General features: G+C 32.4%; 2 protein-coding genes and 1 pseudogene across 3 annotated transcripts; 1 reads left to right on the forward strand and 2 right to left on the reverse strand.

Annotated features, from left to right (window-relative positions):
- Nucleotides 1-2,319: 2,319 nt before the first annotated feature.
- On the reverse strand, nt 2,320-6,200 carry LOC123892956. Of its 2 annotated transcripts, none has more exons than XM_045942856.1 (8): nt 5,893-6,200; nt 5,620-5,787; nt 5,246-5,515; nt 5,109-5,143; nt 4,596-4,694; nt 4,316-4,457; nt 3,558-4,210; nt 2,320-3,313 (listed from the first exon to the last, which is right to left on the reverse strand). In XM_045942856.1, exons 1-8 carry the CDS (start codon nt 6,020-6,022, stop codon nt 2,537-2,539), a joined length of 2,274 nt encoding a protein of 757 aa, XP_045798812.1. In that variant the 5' UTR covers nt 6,023-6,200; the 3' UTR covers nt 2,320-2,536. The 2 variants fall into 2 exon arrangements, with proteins under 2 accessions (XP_045798812.1, XP_045798813.1); XM_045942857.1 differs by having other exon boundaries at nt 4,319-4,457; nt 5,893-6,150.
- A 6,584-nt stretch (nt 6,201-12,784) lies between these two features.
- Nucleotides 12,785-15,343, reverse strand: LOC123891663 (annotated as a pseudogene).
- A 2,540-nt stretch (nt 15,344-17,883) lies between these two features.
- On the forward strand, nt 17,884-19,593 carry LOC123893097 (60S ribosomal protein L32-1). The gene is made up of 4 exons (XM_045943017.1): nt 17,884-17,997; nt 18,448-18,544; nt 18,991-19,172; nt 19,270-19,593. The coding sequence occupies exons 2-4, from the start codon at nt 18,455-18,457 to the stop codon at nt 19,397-19,399; spliced, it is 402 nt and encodes a 133-aa protein (XP_045798973.1). The 5' UTR covers nt 17,884-17,997; nt 18,448-18,454; the 3' UTR covers nt 19,400-19,593.
- Nucleotides 19,594-20,043: the final 450 nt, after the last annotated feature.

The raw sequence follows: 20,043 nt of genomic DNA on the forward strand, positions 1-20,043 counted from the left end.
TGTTCATTATTGAGATGTACTGTATGCAATGGATTAAGACTTCTTGATTATATAATTAGTCAGAGGTTCATCTTTGGAAGTTAAAAGAAGTAAATTTTTCATTAAAACGAACATTTTTATATATGGATAAACTGTAAAAACGAAAACCACGAACAAAATCATGCCGTGTTTTCCGCCAAATAACCTTTTTTATGATTTTTTTAATCAAGTAAAATATTTTTCACACCCAATTTTGCAAAGGGTTGTGGGATTCGTGGTTAGGCTTTTCGTAGTATACAACATCACTTGCTTAGTCAATTTTTGTTTTAAGTTTCGATACAAAGTTTGATATGCAAAAATCCCCCAATCTATTCATTTTTCGTTTACTAAGTAACATGTCCATTTACTTTGCTTGATTGTCACAATCCTCGAGGGATCGACATTTTTGTATATTACTTGATACGACTAGTGCACTAGCTAGAATTGTCAACAAGGTAGGTCAAATCATACCTTTAGCAATTTGATTATTTTCCTTACTATAGAATTTACATTACTTCCATTTACAAACCTATAGTCCTATACCATAAACTGAGTTTCCACCATTTGTATATCGTTTATACCTTGTGTAACATTCTCTTCTGACTTAATTTCATAATTTGAATTCAACCATTCATATCCCCTTCTATTTCTCTATCATTTTGTACTGTTATGAAATCAATATTTAACCCGCACATCTCAAGATATTTTCAATAAATTTTGGGTGTGAAGATTACAAACACTATCTATTGTCATGTTTTAGATTTGTGGGTGGTTCTAAACTTGATTTACTGTTTTGAGATTTTTTTTGGACAAATTGAGTTTTTTTTATTTTTTTTTATAACGAACTACTTATGACAAATTTGTGTGATGGATTTACACACAGATATATGTCTTTTTCAATCTCTGTAGCAAGAAGTCTTATATCTATTGGCTTAACTATACATTTGGTCCCTTACGTTTACTTTAGGTTTCAATTTGGTCTCTTACGTTTAAAAAGTATCAATTTGGTCCCTTACGTTTATTTTAGGTTTCAAGTTAGTCCTTTCCGTCAATTTTGTCACATGTGGCCGTCAATTTACATATGTGGACTGACACGTGGCACTTGGACACGCTGACACGTGTACTGTTCAAACGGTGTTAGTGACAAAACTAACGGAAAAGACTAACTTGAAACCTAAAATAAACGTAAGGGACCAAATTGATACTTTTTAAACGTAAGGGACCAAATGTGTAGTTAAGCCTATATCTATTAGTATTTTCTAAATAAATGAAAAATGTTTTTATAGAGAAGTGGGATTGTACAATTGACTTCTTCGTATATGTTGGGATGAACAATGAGTTTGGTAAAATTATAATGGTATTGTACTTTTGTTGAAGTTTTATAATTAGAATGGCTCGTCGTAGATATAAAAGTGAATCCACACGTGCACTAGATATTCATATGGATCATTTGAGATATATGTTTGGGTAAATTTTTGATGAGCTCCAAGTCCGTTAGCTTTGATCCGAAAATGGAACCTTTGTCACTCTCCTCTACATATCTCTTCTTCCTCTTTATCTCGCTTAAGAGCTGTCAAAAATGGGTCTGGCTGATGGGCCGACCCATTAGCCCATTGTCTTGGGCGGGCCGGGCCTCAAAACACAGCCCAAAATATAATTGGGCTTTTTCGAGCCAAGCTCATTTAGCCCATATGAAACCGGGTTGGGCTAGCCCACCAGACTTTGGGCTGACCCATTAGCCCATCATTTAATTGATAAAAACACAAATGATCAATTTAATTGATAAATTATTATAAAAAATATATTTAAACGTGCAAGCTTAATAAAAGGGGATATATTTACCTAAAATTAGAGTTTAATTGATATTTAGTGTTGATGTAAAAATTATTTACACTTGCATCAAATAATATCTCAATAAAATTGATGATTATGAAGAACTAATACATCAAAATAATATAAAAAATATTGAAGAAAATGAAGAAGAAAAAAAAGTAAAATGGAATGGGCCGGGCTGGGCCATTAGCCCAGTTGGCCCACAAAGGCCGAGCCGGGCTTGATAATTGCTAGCCCAATAATAATCGGGCCGAGCCGTGCTTGATAATTGCTAGCCCAATAATGGCCCACCGGGCTGGGCCAGCCCATTTGACAGCTCTAATCTCGCTTAATCTCACTCGTGATTATTTTAAAACTATTTTATTGAAGAGAGAGAGAGAGGGAGAGAGATTGAAATATCATATATCATGCATTTAAATTCAAATGATGAGAAAATGAAATAGGATACATAACACCACATTCAAAATGTCTGATAAATAACACCAGTTCATTTTTTCCCATTCAAAATATCTGATCCAGAAAACATTCATGGCAGTTAACCCATGGAAAAATAGATACCCGTCAAACACAAATAAACAGTACAATAAGTACTTAAAGACTTGGTATTTGTAATCTGAACACAGTACACCAAGATCAAGACTTCTACAGTTGCACTTTTAGTGCAAAGCAGTAAAGTTCAACTTGATCATATCATCTCAGCTTTTTCTTTCGTAATGCTTTCGGGCAAAGGTAAGTTGGCCTGTTTTACCTCTGAAACTGTTGGTTCTGTAAAAACACTGCAATCCATATTGCAAAATGAATCTTTTGCTGCAAAGGGTCTTCTTACTGAAGCTGCCATATCAATGCTGGTTGTTGGAGTGACACAGAGATATGGAGTAGACGAACCCTTCAATAATTGCTGGTTTTTAGGATGATCAAAAAGCTCTTTGTGAGTTGATAACTCCATAGCATTGGATTTATCTTGGAAGCTGACATCAGTCTCACAAAAAGAAAGAGAATCGCCGTTGATATTTACCTGTGTCTTAGAATTTATGTCCATAAGTCCAACTTGTTTGATCAAACAATCAACTTGATCATCATGATAGACATTTCCCTGGTGATCGACACGGGTAAGTGGACTCAAATCATTACCAGTTTTCTCCATTTCATGTGAAAGTGATGTATATTCAACATTTTTATTAGCACCATTGAGCATTTCAGAAGAGGTTTTGACATTATGCTCTGCACTAGATGTCTTAATTGCAACATCTAATGATTCACCAACATGATTTGGATGCTGGCTTTGCAGGTTATTCGGTTTTTTGCTTTGAGTTGGTGTGATAGATCTCACTGCTTGCAGCTTTCCAAGCTTTGCTTTGTTTTGGCCTTCACTTGGACTTCCTGCTCCGCGTTTTAGCAAGCTATGAGGCACAGCAGAGTGTGGTTGAGCTCCCCCACGTGGAGTGCGCACTGAGGATTTAACCTACATAACATTATGACACCGTTTCAACAAATGCTATGTGATAAAGAGATGAAGATATAAATTGGAAAAAAGAAAAGTCATAGTTTTTAGAAATAGAAGCACAAGCACGTATTCCACCCGGAAAAACTAATGTATGGCTTTCAAGGTGTGTGACCAAAATCATAATGATACAAACTTCTCCAGAAAATGTACCCTCAAACTAAGATTATGACTATATCAAACATAAAAAGGCAGAAAAACCCACCCCATCAAAGAAACCAATTTTTGGTGAAGGCAGTCGCAGGCCTGAAGGTTTTGCAAGAGCTGTGGGAATAACCGCCGCCACAGAAGCAGTCGTTACACTTTGACTGATAATTCCAGTGTGCTGAGCCTCCCGATTTTCTAAGCTCATATCACTCCGAGGAGTTTGAGAATTTACACCTTGGTCCACATTAATGTATGATAAAACCTTTCTGCTGGAGGTACTATCAATGCTGGACCTTAAACTATCACATACGTGTGTAGGAATAGAAGTTGATACGGATGCCTCTGAAGACCAGTCACTAACAGAGCTAGCGGGTGAAACACTAGAAGAAAGCTTGTTGACAGAAATCAAGCTTGAGAGACTAGAATTCCCAGATTCAGATTTATTTCTTGAAGCAAATCCTGATGGGGTTCTGACAGGAGGGCGAGATGAGGGTACCTTTGTAGTTACGGCAATAACTTTTTTTCTTCCGGAATTTAATGGAGATTTACCAATATTATCAGATAAATTGACACCAGAAGATGTGGAAGTTGCTGATTTTGTCTTGGTTGATACCAACTGACCGGAATTTAATTTGGATAATACCGTGGGCTTAGGCACTGTACCCCGCGAACCTCCAATAACAGATGCCTTTGACATTGAACTGACTCTACCTGAAGAGTTCAAATAAAAATAAAAATTGACTACAACTCAGAGAGGCATCGGTTATGCCAAATTGAGAACTAATAAATGTAAATCATGATAATGGAAATTCTAACCACCGTTTATGAGTTTTGCCTTGTCCATTTCAGATTTATCACTAAGTGATACTCTCTTGGATGAAATTGTGGAACTTGCACTAGGCTTTGCTGGTACCTTCGATAGTTTTGAAATAGATGACTCCCTTCTCGTAGCGACGGGCTTTTTCATAGTAAGAAAATTGGTCAGGATATATACATAGTCACTTAAAATCTCATTTCATGACTTCTGAGTGCTTCTGTCAATCAGGAGACAGTGTAATTAGAAAAAGCACTTCAGCAGTTTAATTTAGTAGCATACCTGTGGAATCTGTGTGAAAGTAGAATTATTCTTGTTTGTCGACTTCCCAATTCCTCTCATAACAGCTGTTGGATTCCTAGAAGCAGGTGGGACCTTCATCTAAAATCAATAGAAAGTTACTCCAAACAGAATTTTATTGTTTACCAAAACAGAAGGCACCACAAATTCTTCATCCCTCCATGGCACCTATGTCTAGAATTGATAATAGGTGCCTTTGTGATAGGGTCAAAGTTCGAAAGGTGGAATTGCAGCCTAAGTTTTGAAAGAAGGAAACTATCCACAGCTGAACCAGCCCACTAAGGTGGCACATCTTTAAGTAATCTTGATATAAACATTGTCCATGATAGGATCATGATATAAACATTGTTAATGATAGGATCATAGGACAATGTAAATAATCCTACTCAGTAAGAGAAGATATTGCTGTTTCAATGTGTGTACATACATGCAAGTGCAAGTGTGCAACAGAAATATCTTTAGTCATTTACTATCATTAATGTAAATTTAAGTTACCTTGTCGCAAGGAACTGCACTAACTTTTCTAGAAGCTGAAAAAAAAAACACACATCAAGGAATCATCAATTGAACTAAATAAAGATAAATCAGCACACAATCTATTTTAAATAGGTCGCCATGAAGACAAGACTCACAGTCACGAGTTTGTAACCCTGGAAGCCGAGAGGTAGACGACACTCTGGTGGCAGCAGATGCAAGTTTGGACTTATGGCTAGATTTCTGAATCGAAGCTCTAACATCTTCAAAGAAATCACCCTCCAATTCAACACTTTCAAGAGTCAAACAATCGCTCCCTAGCGTCGAAACGGAATCACATGATTTGTACACATCCTCTTCAATTCTTGGTAATTCTTCCTTCTCAACACCCTCAATTATACTAGACAATTCCTCAGCATCCAAAACCCCTAAATATAAACATCAATCAAACACAAACTAACATGCTCAAAACCCTAATTAAATTAAAAAAAAAAATTAAAACGAAAAATTGCAAGAGAGAAATCAAAAGTACCAGCATTAGTGAAAAAAGCGTTATCCCAAGCTAAACTCTTTCGCAAATTGCACTTAGGGTTTTTCTTTGTCTTTGTTTCAGATGTTAGAGGTTCATTTTCCCACTGTTCAATTTTGGTAGCAGCGTCTTCAAACTTTTTTGAATTCGGAGTGTACCAAGCTTCGTTTTCTGAACAATAACACAGTAGAATAAAATTTTCAGTTTTCATTGAATCAGATTCGTTTGATCTGAAAATATGCAATGAAAAATTAAAGAAATGAAAATAAAATTGACCTGAATTTTGTTGGTGATTGGGAGAATTGGGTTCGAGAAGCGAATCATCGGCGGACAAAAAGTCGATGATGCTGAGGCGTCGATCTTTGACATCGTTCTTTCTCGAAGAAGCTTCTGATTCGGAAATCATTGTCGCCGGTGAATGGTTCTGGTTTCGGCGTGAAATTGATGTGAGGGTGATGAAAGAGTGGGAGCGTTTTTTATTTCAGAAATTTGAACTTTGGAGTAGCGGCTAGTGGATTCAAGACAGATTTATTAGTTTTAAAATATTTCAAAAATAAATAAAAAGTATGACTTATCGGCGAATCAGTGGTGTAATAATTTGCTGAGAGATAATATAAATATTCCGGATGTTTCGTCGTTATTTGAGACAATCAAACTTCATTCTTGGTTGTGGTTCACTAGTTGTATGGGCGTAGGACTTGTACTCCTTTTTTTTTGTGTTTAAATCTCATGTCTTGTATTCTGAACACTTAGTTTAGTGCTCTTTGTTGTAAGGGTTCGAGTACCCCTTTGTACTCCCTTATAATAATTTTTTGATTATAAAAAAAAAAAAAAACCCTCTCGAACAAAGAATGCGCATCTATTGTGTGAGTGACAATTTTATTTGATTCAAGTCCAATGTTTGTGCCCCATTAATGAATATATTATGAAAAATAAGAGTTCGCATTTTTGCAAAATGGGATGCAAAATGAAATTATTTAAAGTGCAAACTGAGTTTGCACTTTAACTAGTGAATCTTATAAAAATGTGATTACTATCTAATATCATATTTTAATTTGCACTGAAGGGACTATTATAACATCGATCAATCACACACATACCATCGTAAGTAAAGATGACTATATTGAATTGTTACTTTATTTGATATGACCAAATTTACATTTGACTTACAATATGGATGTATCAAAACTACAATAGCTGATAAGACTGCAATTGTTAATTTAACTTATTTCATTCAAAATTGTTTTATGGGAGGTAAGAGAAGGGTGAAGAGGATGTGAACTCACTTCAGAATTTGCATCCTAGAATGTAAACGTTTTTTCCCCAAATTTTTGGTTATTTACACATTCACATCCTAAGTGTATGTTTGGTTCTGCGTCGGGTAGAATTGATTTTAACAGAATTGAGTTTGATAGAATTGATTTTGGTAAAATTGAGTTAAGCAGAATTGATTTATGTTTGGATACATTAATGTAAAAGTGGTTTTCAAAATTTAATGTTGTTTGGATAATTTGAAACAAAATTGCTTTTGTATCTATAATTACCAAATTGTTATAAACTATTTCTAGAGAATAACTAGAATAGAGAAGAATGAGAGAAAGGGAGAAGAGAAAGGAATAGACTATTGTATTGTTCTATTCAAGGTGTGTCTTTTACATTGTGAGATAGTCATATATATAGGAGATTACATGGGCCAAGAATATGGGCCTAGACTAATGGACATCCACATCTATATTATTCATAACACTCCCCCTTGGATGTCCATCGATGATATGTCTCATTAAAACCTTACTATTAAAAACCCAGTGGGAAAAATCATAGTGAAGGAAAAATAGTACAACATCCTTTGTGTGTGAACTGCCTCGTTAAAAACCTTACCAGGAAAACCCAGTGGGACAAAACCACGGTGAAGGAAAAAAGAGTGCAGAACATATTTATATCTCCCCCTCATAAAGACAATTATTATACATGAGATGAAAAATCAAATAATCTTCAATCAAATAATCTTCTGTACTAGCTGCTCCAAAGTTTTACTAAAAGTTGACTCTGTAGAAAAATTTGTCATATCTTCTTTATTATAGTCTTCTCTAAATTAGCATTGCGTCTGATATTATCTTCATGTTGAGTTGTTGCAGGAACCATCATTTTGTAATAAAACAACGAATTTCTTGTATGTGTTGAATTACAATCCTCAACAAAAACATCTTCTCAGCTTGCTTGATGTAGTGCTTAAAATCTTCACATGATTGGATGATATTGTTGTTTCTTTAAAGTATAAATAATTGTATGTTTTGCTTTACTTCAACATTTGGGTTGGATGAATAGGCAAAAATAAAATACTACGAAATTATAGCAAATATATTAGTGAGCTTAATTGAATTAAGATATGGTACTTCAGGACCAATTCAAATTGTTCATCATTTTCTTGAGGCATGACGCATCAAATGACATTGCAACCATTTTTAGTATACAACAAATTAGATTTGTCAATGTCAAACTGTTTTAACACTTTTGCTATATAATCTTATTTAAATTATAAATTTAAATGAGAATATCTCATAAGCTCTTCGGGAGTTTAGATGATATTTTATCATTAATATAAGCCTCAGATATAAATAATTCATTGTCAAATATAACTAAATCCTTCAGGGATCATCATTATCAAGTGAGCCAGTCAAATACGTTAAAACACATATTTCACATGAATTGAGTATTTCAGATGCTACTCAACTTAATTAATTTTTGAATTCACTTCAGGTGAATATGCTTCTTGAAAATCAATGATTGACATTTATCAATATACTTGAATAACAATTCAAACTCTAAACATTTTGTTTTTATTATTTTTCTCTTGAAAACTTATTCATATCGATTTATCTCCATCTGCAGATGAAATGGACTACTGGTCCAAAAACATTTCGCTTTGCAAAGCTAGTTTAATTTTGTATCAATTGCGTCTATCTTATTTAGTCAATCATTTCATTGTCTATAATCCTTAATAGACTTTGATTTATGATCCTCATTGTCATTTATCACATATATAACGCTTTATTATGTGCAAAAATATTGTCAACGTTGACTTCATCTCGGTTCCATCGTATTCCATTCATGACATAGTTTGTCGAGATCTCTATATTTTCGTAAATTACAGGTACCTGATAAGTTCTTCTGGAACTGGAAAATTAATTATGTCAAATACTATTTTCATATCCTCACTCGGGTCATCTTTGTTTTTAGCTCCTTTTCTTATTTGAGGATTTTTATCTTTGGAACCGATTTGCTTACCATGCTTCACGCGTGGTTAGGAATCATTTGCAATATTAGATTGTCCAACAGGGACATTCATTTTTATTGGAGCATTAGCAGCTGTTGATTGATTTCATAAACTTTGCAAATGAGTTATCTTTTGAACTTCTGGTTCATATTGATTTCTAAGAGGATCAAAATAACAATTATTAATTTATTTCAAAACATTTCAATTGAACTTCTAGTTCATATTTTTAGCTGCTTATTATCTCCCCCTAATATTGGGAAAACTAATTCACCAATTGATAATCAGCCCATAAAGCTGTAAAAAAATCTCCAATTATTAGCTCACTTTGGAGATTCATATAAAAATTATTTTCCCAATATTCTTTTACTACCCATTTAAATGCATTATATTGGAGCAATTGAGACGTACCCAACACATCCAAAAATGTTTATATGGGAAATTAGGTTTATAAACTAAAATTCAAATAAATTAGGGGAGAGCTTATGTATATAATAATTTGTTGGCATGATGCTATTCAATATCTCAACATACATGTTTGAGTGTTCCCAACTATAACTTAGAATGAATCTTCAGGTCCATTATTTTTTGTTTGTATGAACATATTTCACAAGATGTTTGGTATAAATTTCAATTAACATATGATATTTATCAAATACTTTCTAGAATAATATATATAAAATGATCTCTTAAAAATAATCTCACAAACTTCTGGTTGTGAGTTTATAACAAACATACATGTGACCATTAGGTTGATGCATCAATTCAAATTTTAGAAATCTAATCGGTCCACATGATCGGTGTATTGATTTACAAATATCACCTTATATATATTCTAAAAATTAAAAGATGTTCATTTACTTAATTTATCAATTTCCTTTGGGAACTAGTAACACATAAAAATTATTAGATTAAATGAACTTCTGGCCATTCAATACATATCCATAGAAATTTTTCGCATCATAATAGACCAGAAATGACCCAACTGATCTTGCCAATGACAAAATTAATATGATTTATTTGTAAACTTCTGGTTTACTTGAACATGTGCTTAAGTTGCACTAATATCATAAGTACACCACAAACTAGAGATAAAAGTTGATAATATGTCTCGTAATATAGAGATAAAATATCTCCGTCGTTTCTTGTTTCAATATGATATTCATTTATGTGAATATCCTTCGGTAACAAATTTCTTTAAGACTTAAAATATAAAATACATTAGCAAAGTGCAACTTTGTTTCTCGATATAACAATGCATTGACTCTTCTGGAGTCTTCAATAATTTTCGTACTACCAAATCTAAAATTTAATTTTTCATGAATAGTAGTATCGATGAATATTTTCAAGCTAAACAAATATGTTTCTACAAAAAAAAATTTTTCGGTGGAACACAATAAAAAAATAGTAATAATTTATTTGTATGAGAATTAAAAGAGTAAAAATAAAGTATAACAAATTTTTTTTTATGTGGATTTAAGTAGAATTAGAAATTAAAATATAGTAACAATTAAAAGATTTTAAAATTAAAATCAATCAATTGATTTAAATATGTAACCGAATAATTAAAATCAATTTATGTTTGCAAGGAATAATTTGTTTTTTTTTTTAAGAGCAAAGAATAATCATTATTATGAGAGGAAGAAAAAAAACGTTTGAACCATGCATTCAATCACGAGTTTAATATATCAATAATATCCATCCAATGTATGTACAACAATGGATATACAAAATATTCTTGAACTTTTTTTTCTTTTCAAAGTTGCTACTTCAAGAGCATATTCAAGAGACATAAATAATTCTTCTATTGATTTCCTTTTAATTTTGGTTCACCTTATACCAAGATCAAATATATCATATAGATTGTAATCATGTTGTAAAATTTTGTAAGTTCTTCAGGAACTTAACAATATATCTCTATCAACAATGGCTATGTAAAATTACAATTTTCCAATCCTTCTGGAATACTTGATATTAAACTTTTGCTTATTCAAGAACTATATCTTTAGGGAAATTAAAATATTAGTTCTTCAAGAATTATACCACCAATATTTATAAACATTGATTATGAAAAATTGTTCTTGAGCGATACTACAAGAAATGCTTTAATATTGAATTTTAAGTTCTTCAAGAACTATACAAATAATTTTTCATTAACAATGGTTCGGGAAATTCATATTCTTTGAGTAATCCATCGGAGATCATTATTATTAAAGCATTAGTTCTTCAAGAACTATATCACAAGTGATCTTCATAATGATTAAGAATAATTTATTCCTTGTGCATTCAATTGGATTTTCCCTTTTTCTTCTTTAGTTCTTCAGGAACTAATTTGCCCACTTTTTACTCTTTTTTTTCATTATTTTTTTCACTTCTAGTGAGAAGCCGAAATTTTAAAATTAACACAGTCATGACTATTACCACGACCATGACCACAATTTTTTTTTTCATGGTAATCGTGTGTTACTACATTCACTTCTGGGAATGGAGTAACATCAGTGGGTTAGATTTCATTCACTTCTGGGAATGATTTTTCATTCATTTATCATTGATATATACTATCATCAAATAACAAAATTAAGCAAATAATTAGATAAACATAGTAAACACAGTCTAATAAAAGATAATTCCAATTATTTTTATTAATACTAATATAATGTAACGTACTAAAATTTTATAATGCAAATTAAATAGTAACATAATGAAATTAATAATAATTATAATGTAACATATGCTATGAATGAGATTAATTAGTATCTTATTGAAAATAAATTGGAATATTTTTATGCTTTAGCTTTACAATATGATGATACATATTAAATTATTATTATTATTATTATTATTATTATTATTATTATTATTATTATTATTATTTATTTTTAATCAGCATGATATGCATAGATTATACACTATTATTATTATTATTATTTTTATTATTATTATTATTATTATAACAATAAATAAAATAAATTCAATAAAAATTATAAATAGCCAAAACTCTAAAAAAATTTGATAAAGCTATCCTTCAGGGATGCATGTATATGTATTTTGAATTCTTCTGGAATTCATAAGAAATAATTTATAAGAAGTTCTTCAAGAACTATATAACATCATTATAATGTAAAATTAATCATTTATGCAATTCTTCAGGAATGCATACAACATTGAGTTCTTCAGGAACTGTATAACATATATTATAATGTAATAGGAATACATATATTGGTACAATCCTTCAGGGATGTGTCCCAATTGAATTCATCAAGATTTCATGGAGAATAAAATTTGGATTTTTAAGTTCTTTAAGAACTATATAATAGATCAAATCAGTTTTTTTTTTTCAATCCTTCAGGGATTGATATTTTAGAAGCGTAGGTTTATGAATCTTCAGGATTCATATTTTAAAATTTCATCATACTATGAATCTTCAGGATTCATATTTTAAAAATTTCACTACGATACTTCTGGATCGTAGGCTGTGAATCAATATGAAAAAAAAAAAAACGAAAAAAATAGAATAGAAAATACAAGAAATAAAATTATCACCTCTCATGGTTGCTATACCTTTCTAGAGAGGGGAGAAAGACTATCGTGCTGATAACGTGTTATAAACTATTTCTAGAGAATAACTAGAATAGAGAAGAATGAGAGAAAGGGAGAAGAGAAAGGAATAGACTATTGTATTGTTCTATTCAAGGTGTGTCTTTTACATTGTGAGATAGTCATATATATAGGAGATTACATGGGCCAAGAATATGAGCCTAGACTAATGGACATCCACATCTATATTATTCATAACACAAATTGAATTTTAGTGTATTTTTTCATAAAACATAAAACAAAAATTACCAAAAATTAATTAGTTAAATATAATATTTAAATAAAGGCATATACTTAAACTTATGTTACATATTTGAACTTCGGCATGCAACGTAGGATTGCAAATCTATTCTTCCACACCCCAAAAGTTCTTTCTATTATGCATCTTAAACTTGTGTGGTAATAATTGAATACTTCATTATGATTTTCAAATCCATTTGAACGTCTAAACTCGGGAAGATGGTAGCGTTCACATCTATAAGGACCAATGTATCCTACTGGTGTTGGATACCCAAAATCTACCAAATAAAACTTACCTACAAAAATAAAGTAATTAATAAAATGTGATAACAATTAATATAACAAATCATTTCTAGTAACATAAAAGAACATACCCGGAGGAGGATGTGGAAAATTAAGTTCTTTCTTTGTAAGAGCTTGATCAAAAACACGAGCATAATGGGCAGTACCTTCCCAACCAGCTAACACAAAGTGAAGCACATATTCCAATCACATACAGCCATAATATCTTGTGTTGGATACCCTTTTCTTCCGATAAACTTGGTTTGGTCACTAGCACTAACTACACATGACACATGTGTACCGTCAATCGCTCCTATAGCATTCTTAAAAAATGGCCAATAACGTTGGTCATTTTTTACTTTGGCATGACAATCACGAAACATAGGATCTTCGGGTATGATATATTTGAAGGACAACTTAAGGCAAACATGAAGAACTCGATGAAAATGTCTACTTACTGTTTCACCCGAGTGTTGAAATCTTTCTTGAATCATTCTATTGCCTACCTCATGGCCTACAACGACTAGAAACATTGCAACCATTTCTTCAACTTCCATACGTTTAGAAGACTTTAAACCATGTTCTATTAATTCAGTACATAATTTGTTAAAAATATGTTTTTCCATTCGAAACATTTCATAACAACGAGTGGGATTCCCTTGTAATATTTCTTGAACCCATTAATGACCGGTTAGTTCACTAGTTCTACACGTTTTTTTGCATAAATTATTTACTGCATACTCACCAACTAGTGCAGCCAAAAGAGAAGCTTCTTCAAAAATATCATCATCATCATCACCATCTTGTTCCAAGTGTTCATTCAAACCATTCATTTTAATAGAGAGCAACCTATCATAAGAGAGCAGCATAAGAAACTCATATATAAATGAAACAAGAGAGTAGCAGCAAAAGGAAAGATACAATACAATGAACAAGAGAGTAGCAACCAAAAGGAAAAAAACTCAACACCATATACTCTTTTTTCTTTCCTTTTTTTATGCAGCAAAGCAGAGGTAAATTAGCAGCAGCCTAAACATCAATACAAGACAACAATGTATAATCTACTTCATTCAAATTGTTAACCACAATACAAAATACACATAAATAAGACTTAAAATAAAGATAAGCAAATCCTAACACATTAGTAAGTCGTAATACATAAGGAAGACATAACCTAGACATAAGCAAATCCTAACACATTAATAAGTCCTAATACATAGTAAGACTTAAACTAGACATAAGAAAATCCTAACAAATTGAGCCAAATCAAAGAGACAATTTCCATTCTTAAGTCAATCCAGTTACGTCTTCATAAATTGCAAAGGGTTAAATGCTGCAAACTTAAAGCCAAATCAACCTTCTCTCCTCCATTCCTCGCAATGATACAAACATCTCCCTCGATGGCTTAAACATCATTAGTTGACAACACAATGTATGAAATTATAGATCACACATAACTTCATCCATAGATTGGATTTCAGCCATCACATCACCAATAGAAGCATTGAATATGGCATCATTTCGTGACTTGCAAGTCTCTGCAATCTCTTTAACAGCCTCAGCTATTGCGACCGAAGGAGTGAATTTTTTCTTGTCTTTCTTTTCAGCACCACTAACTCTCTTTCTCTTTTGTCCACTAACTTGGCTAGAAGCTCCTTGTGAAGTATTCAAATTAATATTTGCAAATTCGGTTGTTGCTCCAACACTTGCATCTTCACTATCACCCGAGCCTTCCTCCACATCCAAACCAAGATTCTTTAGGCATGGGCGATACTCATCCTCATCATCGTTACCCGAGTACTCATTAGGTGGTAATATGCCACTTGATGGTGCAAAAGCAAACTCTCCATTAGCCACTACATCCTTGAAAAGTATGGTTAATTCGTGAGCAAATGGAAGTCCATTGTCTCTAAATTTTCCATAAAGAGGATTTTCCTGCATTTCATAACCACCATCAAATAAGAATCACAATAAATCTAAAATTATTATTAAACAACATATTTGTGATACACATACCAATACTTTGTTCTCCCACCACGCATCTGGTGCATCAACAGTATTTTTCTCACTATTCCACTCTAATCCAGTAACTTTTCCAAATAACTTATATCATACTCTCTGTTCCTTTCTCAAATTATCATACATATTCTTCAATTTTAGCTTGTCATGTTTCCTTCCGATTAAAGCATTGAATTGGGAAACAATGCCTTTCCACCCTTTTTTAGTAAAACTAGTACCGATGCGTTCACCCTTGGTAACATGATCGAAACATGCTTTGAGGAAGTGCTCATTAGTTGAAGGGGGAACCGCCAAAACTTTCTTCTTATGTGTATCCATACTATATATACACAAGTAGAATGGAAAATGAAAAAACTTATACTTAAAACAACGCCAAATACTACAACAAGCCAAATACTAGACCAAAGCTCCAAGATCAACGCCAATTACACCGGTGTAACATTTGAGTAATGTTACACCGCTCAATAACGTTTTAACGAATACATATTTTACAAAATCCACCGTTGGATTGAAAACTTATATCGTATAGATCATCCATGTTAAATTTTACAAAAATCTAAAATCGTTTGATATGTTTTTGAGATAGATCAAGATTAACGGTATTCAATAAAAACGCATAAACCATTAATCTTTATCGGTCTCAATAACATATCAAACGATTTTAGATTTTTGTAAAATTCAACATGAATGATCTATACGATATAAGCTTTCAATCCAACGGTGGATTTTGTAAAATTTGAATTCGTTAAAGCGTTATTGAGCGGTGTAACATTACTCAAATGTTACACCGGTGTAATTTGATCCCTCCCCATATATATATATATAAACTCACTGCAACAACAAGAACATGATTTGTTTTTAAGCAGTAGACCAAAGCTCTAAGAGCAAATACTGCATATGTATTTTTTTTGCAGCGGCAAAAGAAAGGAATTTTATTAAAAAGGCATAAGGAATGCCTTATAAAATTACAGAGTTACTTAGGACAGACTGCTATCCAAAACTAAACAAAATATGATGGCAATTAAGAACATTACAACACCATTACCTGCCAAACTAACATACAGAATAAATTACCCTTCCCGTTACAACACAATAATGTATATATAAAACACAATAATGTATCCATACTGGTCATTGGCTTGATTACTGTTCTACATAATAGAGGCCAAGTTATTGAAACAAATAAGCACCGACTTGATTATTATTCTACCGATCTTTCAGGTCTGTATGTTTTTTTAAGAAAACTTATGTCTAACGCACTATACCAAGAAACATAATAACATAACTATTTTTTAAAAAATGAGTCCAAATCTCTAAGACTAAACACTTGCATTTATTTTTTAAGTAGTATCAACATTTGAGTCCAACAATAACAAAACTTAGAAACATAAATGCATCAACATTCGAGACCAATAATAACAGAACTTAAAAACCTAAAATAAAGCAAGACCTTGTTTTCTTCTTAGAGACTTTTTATCAAACACATACTATGCATAGAAGAAACAATAGCAATAAATTCATCCAACAAACACCAATCTAACATGAGTAATGACAACAATTGGCAAAAATAAATAAAAGGTCATGTGCAGATTCACCAAATCTGAAAACAGATGCAAAGAAATCCTTTCTCAAAGAAGAAATTGAAGTTGAGTTGATGTGTAGTAGTGAAGGAGGAAGAAGACGCGTATGTTTCTTTCCACGAGTAATTGTTTGTGTTGGAAAATTAAGAATAATTTATGGGTAATAAATAAAAGAATACCTGCCACCCAAAAAGTCTGAATCACGTTTCGTTGACGCAAAAGTTAGGAATACTGGCTTCAAGTTTACTCATGTCTGGGAAGGAAATCGCGTGAAAGAGATCCAATTTTGAGTTTAGCCAAACAAGCCATTAAATTGCAGAATCGCGTTTGCAAAGAGAAGACTCACGTTTGGGGTTGTGAAACTCCAAACCAAACAGACGCTAAGTAATGAGAGAGGTAAATTGCGAATATTAGGTGGTTAATCTCGCATTGAGGTAAATTGCTCGTGTTTTAGGTGTTGTTAGATACGACTGATGTCAATGGGTCGACCTGATTGATCAACTCTTTAGTATGGACTGTTTAAAAATCCATGCAGAATCGAAAATTTTTCTTCCCCCAACACTCTCTTATCCCCATGAAGTTACATCTTTTTCCTTGCTAATTTCGGAACTTATTTTCCAAACTATTTTTGCGGTTAAAAATGATATGGTATTAAACAGGAAAAGGTTGACAGGTGAAAATTCAGGGATATTTTTTTTATTTGAAATTTCTTAAATCGGCTCTCTTTCAACATTTGGACTATGGTAAAAACCTTCAAGTCTTGATTTTCTTCCAATTCCAATGACAATTCGGTTGATAGTTTCATCAAGTGAATAATAATAGTCATTCTTGCATCATCTGTATCGTTAAAGAGATCAATGGACTGATTTTTCACATTCATGTTACTATGTGTCACTTATCAACCTTGTTAAAAACATCAGCTGACTGATTTCTCACATTTATGTTACAAGTTGTCACAATCTTAGAGAGATAAACCAACTTACAAACTTTTTACAAAGTTCGAGGCTTCTTCAAATGTCTATTAATTCACACTTCTCCGTCAAAAGATATTTTTAATCTTTTTAGAATTGACATGGGTGAAACTTTTTATTTCTCAAGAGAATTTTTCTTTTCTTCTCTTTTTCTATAAAAATAAAACAAATTTTTTTATTTATTAACTTCAAATAAATTTGTCTGGTAGAAAGAGAAGGTTGGATCAACCAACACTTGTTTCCACTTCGAATAATGGGCAATTGATATTGGGCCTTCAAACCCGACCCAAGTTTACAATCAATCATTTTTTAAAATAAAAAAAAGGATTAGGGTTTTGTAGCCGCTGTTGATATAAAAAGCGTTCTTATCACATCATCGTTTCTGTTTCGTTCTTCACAGTAAGGAGGAGGCTTCAGAAAGGTACCGTCTTAGCTCCACTCTCACTTCTCCAATTTTTCATTTCTCCTTTCGCTGTATCAAGTAATCGATTTTTGATCTTTTTTCCTTAGTGATGCCACACTTTGTTTTAATCTATTTACTATGTGCTGTGTTGATTCCCAATTCAGTTCCATGTTTTTCCAACGTGCTTAACGATTAGATTTTCATTCCAATCTATTATCAATTTAATAAATGTTATACACCTTTGGTTCTTTCTCAATGCGAGATTAACCACCTTTTTTGTTAATAGCAATTTCACAGTTTTTTTTTTTACTAATAACATCCATTTCATATTAGGTTTTCTGTTGGATTTATTGCTTATGCATTTGTTTGCAGTAATATATGTTCTATGTTTAGATCTCTATTTTTTTGACCTCGTTTTTATTTACAGTATTTCTTTATGGTTTTTTAATATTTTTATGTGTTTTATAGAGACAAGATGGCCGTTCCTTTGTTAGACAAGAAGATCGTGAAGAAGCGTGTCAAGAGGTTCATTAGGCCTCAAAGTGACAGGAAAATATGTGTTAAGGTATGTCGATTCTGTGTGTATTTTATCAAACGATGTCGAGCATGTCTGGAAATCAATTTGAGAAACCTCAGTTATGTTTGGTGCTTTTAATTTCTTAGGCTCATTTGTCCACTATCATAATGTAATACCCTGCTATTATAGTTAAAAGCAAGTTTTGTATTCAACCGTAAAATATTTAACCCGATTCATGTAGTATGAAGCTTTACTCTGCCGATTCCTATAGTATAATTTAATATTTCTGATGACAATGTTTTGCCATTTCCATGTTTGACATTGTTTTGTATTTAACCTGTTCGGTGATAGGTCTTGGTCTGTACCAATTTTTGTTTTGGAGTTTGAAACTAAAACATGTCCATGTTTCTACCCACTCCTACTAGTTGAATATTCGAGCTAATTGATTCCATCGTTTTATAACTTTTGTAACTTATTTCTGTTTTGGTATGTAGCCAAGCTGGCGCAGGCCAAAGGGTATTGATTCTCGAGTGAGAAGAAAGTTTAAGGGAGTTACTTTGATGCCCAACATTGGTTATGGATCAGACAAGAAGACCCGCCACTATCTGCCCAATGGATTCAAGAAGTTTCTTGTTCACAATGTTAAGGATCTGGAACTTCTCATGATGCATAACAGGTAACAGATTTTAGTTTGCATTTTGATTCTCAATTTCTCATTTCCTTATTAGTTATGGAATATCCTGACTTTGTTTTTTTTACATGGAAAACATCAGAACATACTGTGCTGAGATTGCACACAATGTGTCAACAAGGAAGAGAAAGGAGATTGTTGAACGTGCAGCACAGTTGGATGTTGTTGTCACCAACAAGCTTGCTAGGTTGCGCAGCCAAGAGGACGAGTGATTGCTTTTGCAATATATATCAAATTTATTTGCTTTTGTTGTTTATGATACAAACTTTGCAGAAAACCTTTATCTTAGTTGTTTGATGGATTGCAATTTTGAATCTAGAGCTTTTAGAATTGACTGCTTGAGTTATTATTTATTTTGAGTCTGTTGACATTCATATTAATAGTCATCTAATGCTCTCTTCCCATATTTTTTTTGCCCTGATTGCTTTTTGCGTCCCTGTTTTTTTTTCTGCGATAATGTGGCATAACCTAGCCCTTGAAATCAATTTGTTCAATCTTATATAAGAAAATTTTAAAGAGGTTTTGACTTTTCAATGATTTGCAATGGTCATATGATCAATGGTTTTCTGAGTTTCCACCATTGTTCAACTCAGTAATGGATAAGGTTGAAGGGGTGTTCTGGTATTGCACAATAGGGAGCTAGGTTGCCAATTCAAATTAATAGGTTTCACTTAAGATCTGTGTTTATGATCTTCTTCCGTGCATTGCAGCTGTCTTGAGTCTTGTAATGAATACCAACACTGAATTTGTTATGCTTCATAATTTCTTTTGTGTTTTCTTCAAGATTGTATCTACGACTCTGCCTCACTGCAATATATAATCTAATTTGTCTTCGCAGACTAAATATTACGTATGT

The sequence above is a fragment of the Trifolium pratense genome, linkage group LG6, assembly GCF_020283565.1.
Source record: "Trifolium pratense cultivar HEN17-A07 linkage group LG6, ARS_RC_1.1, whole genome shotgun sequence".
In the NCBI taxonomy this organism is placed as follows: Eukaryota; Viridiplantae; Streptophyta; class Magnoliopsida; order Fabales; family Fabaceae; genus Trifolium; species Trifolium pratense.

Coding starts and splice junctions, on each gene's coding strand:
- LOC123892956 (XM_045942856.1), bottom strand. CDS start 6,022: ATGATTTCCGAATCAGAAGCTTCTTCGAGAAAGAACGATGTCAAAGAT. Junction 5,516..5,619: donor CGCTTTTTTCACTAATGCTG/GTACTTTTGATT, acceptor GTTTATATTTAG/GGGTTTTGGATGCTGAGGAA. Junction 4,211..4,315: donor GGCAAAACTCATAAACGGTG/GTTAGAATTTCC, acceptor TGAACTCTTCAG/GTAGAGTCAGTTCAATGTCA.
- LOC123893097 (XM_045943017.1), top strand. CDS start 18,455: ATGGCCGTTCCTTTGTTAGACAAGAAGATCGTGAAGAAGCGTGTCAAG. Junction 18,545..18,990: donor ACAGGAAAATATGTGTTAAG/GTATGTCGATTC, acceptor TTTGGTATGTAG/CCAAGCTGGCGCAGGCCAAA. Junction 19,173..19,269: donor CTTCTCATGATGCATAACAG/GTAACAGATTTT, acceptor GGAAAACATCAG/AACATACTGTGCTGAGATTG.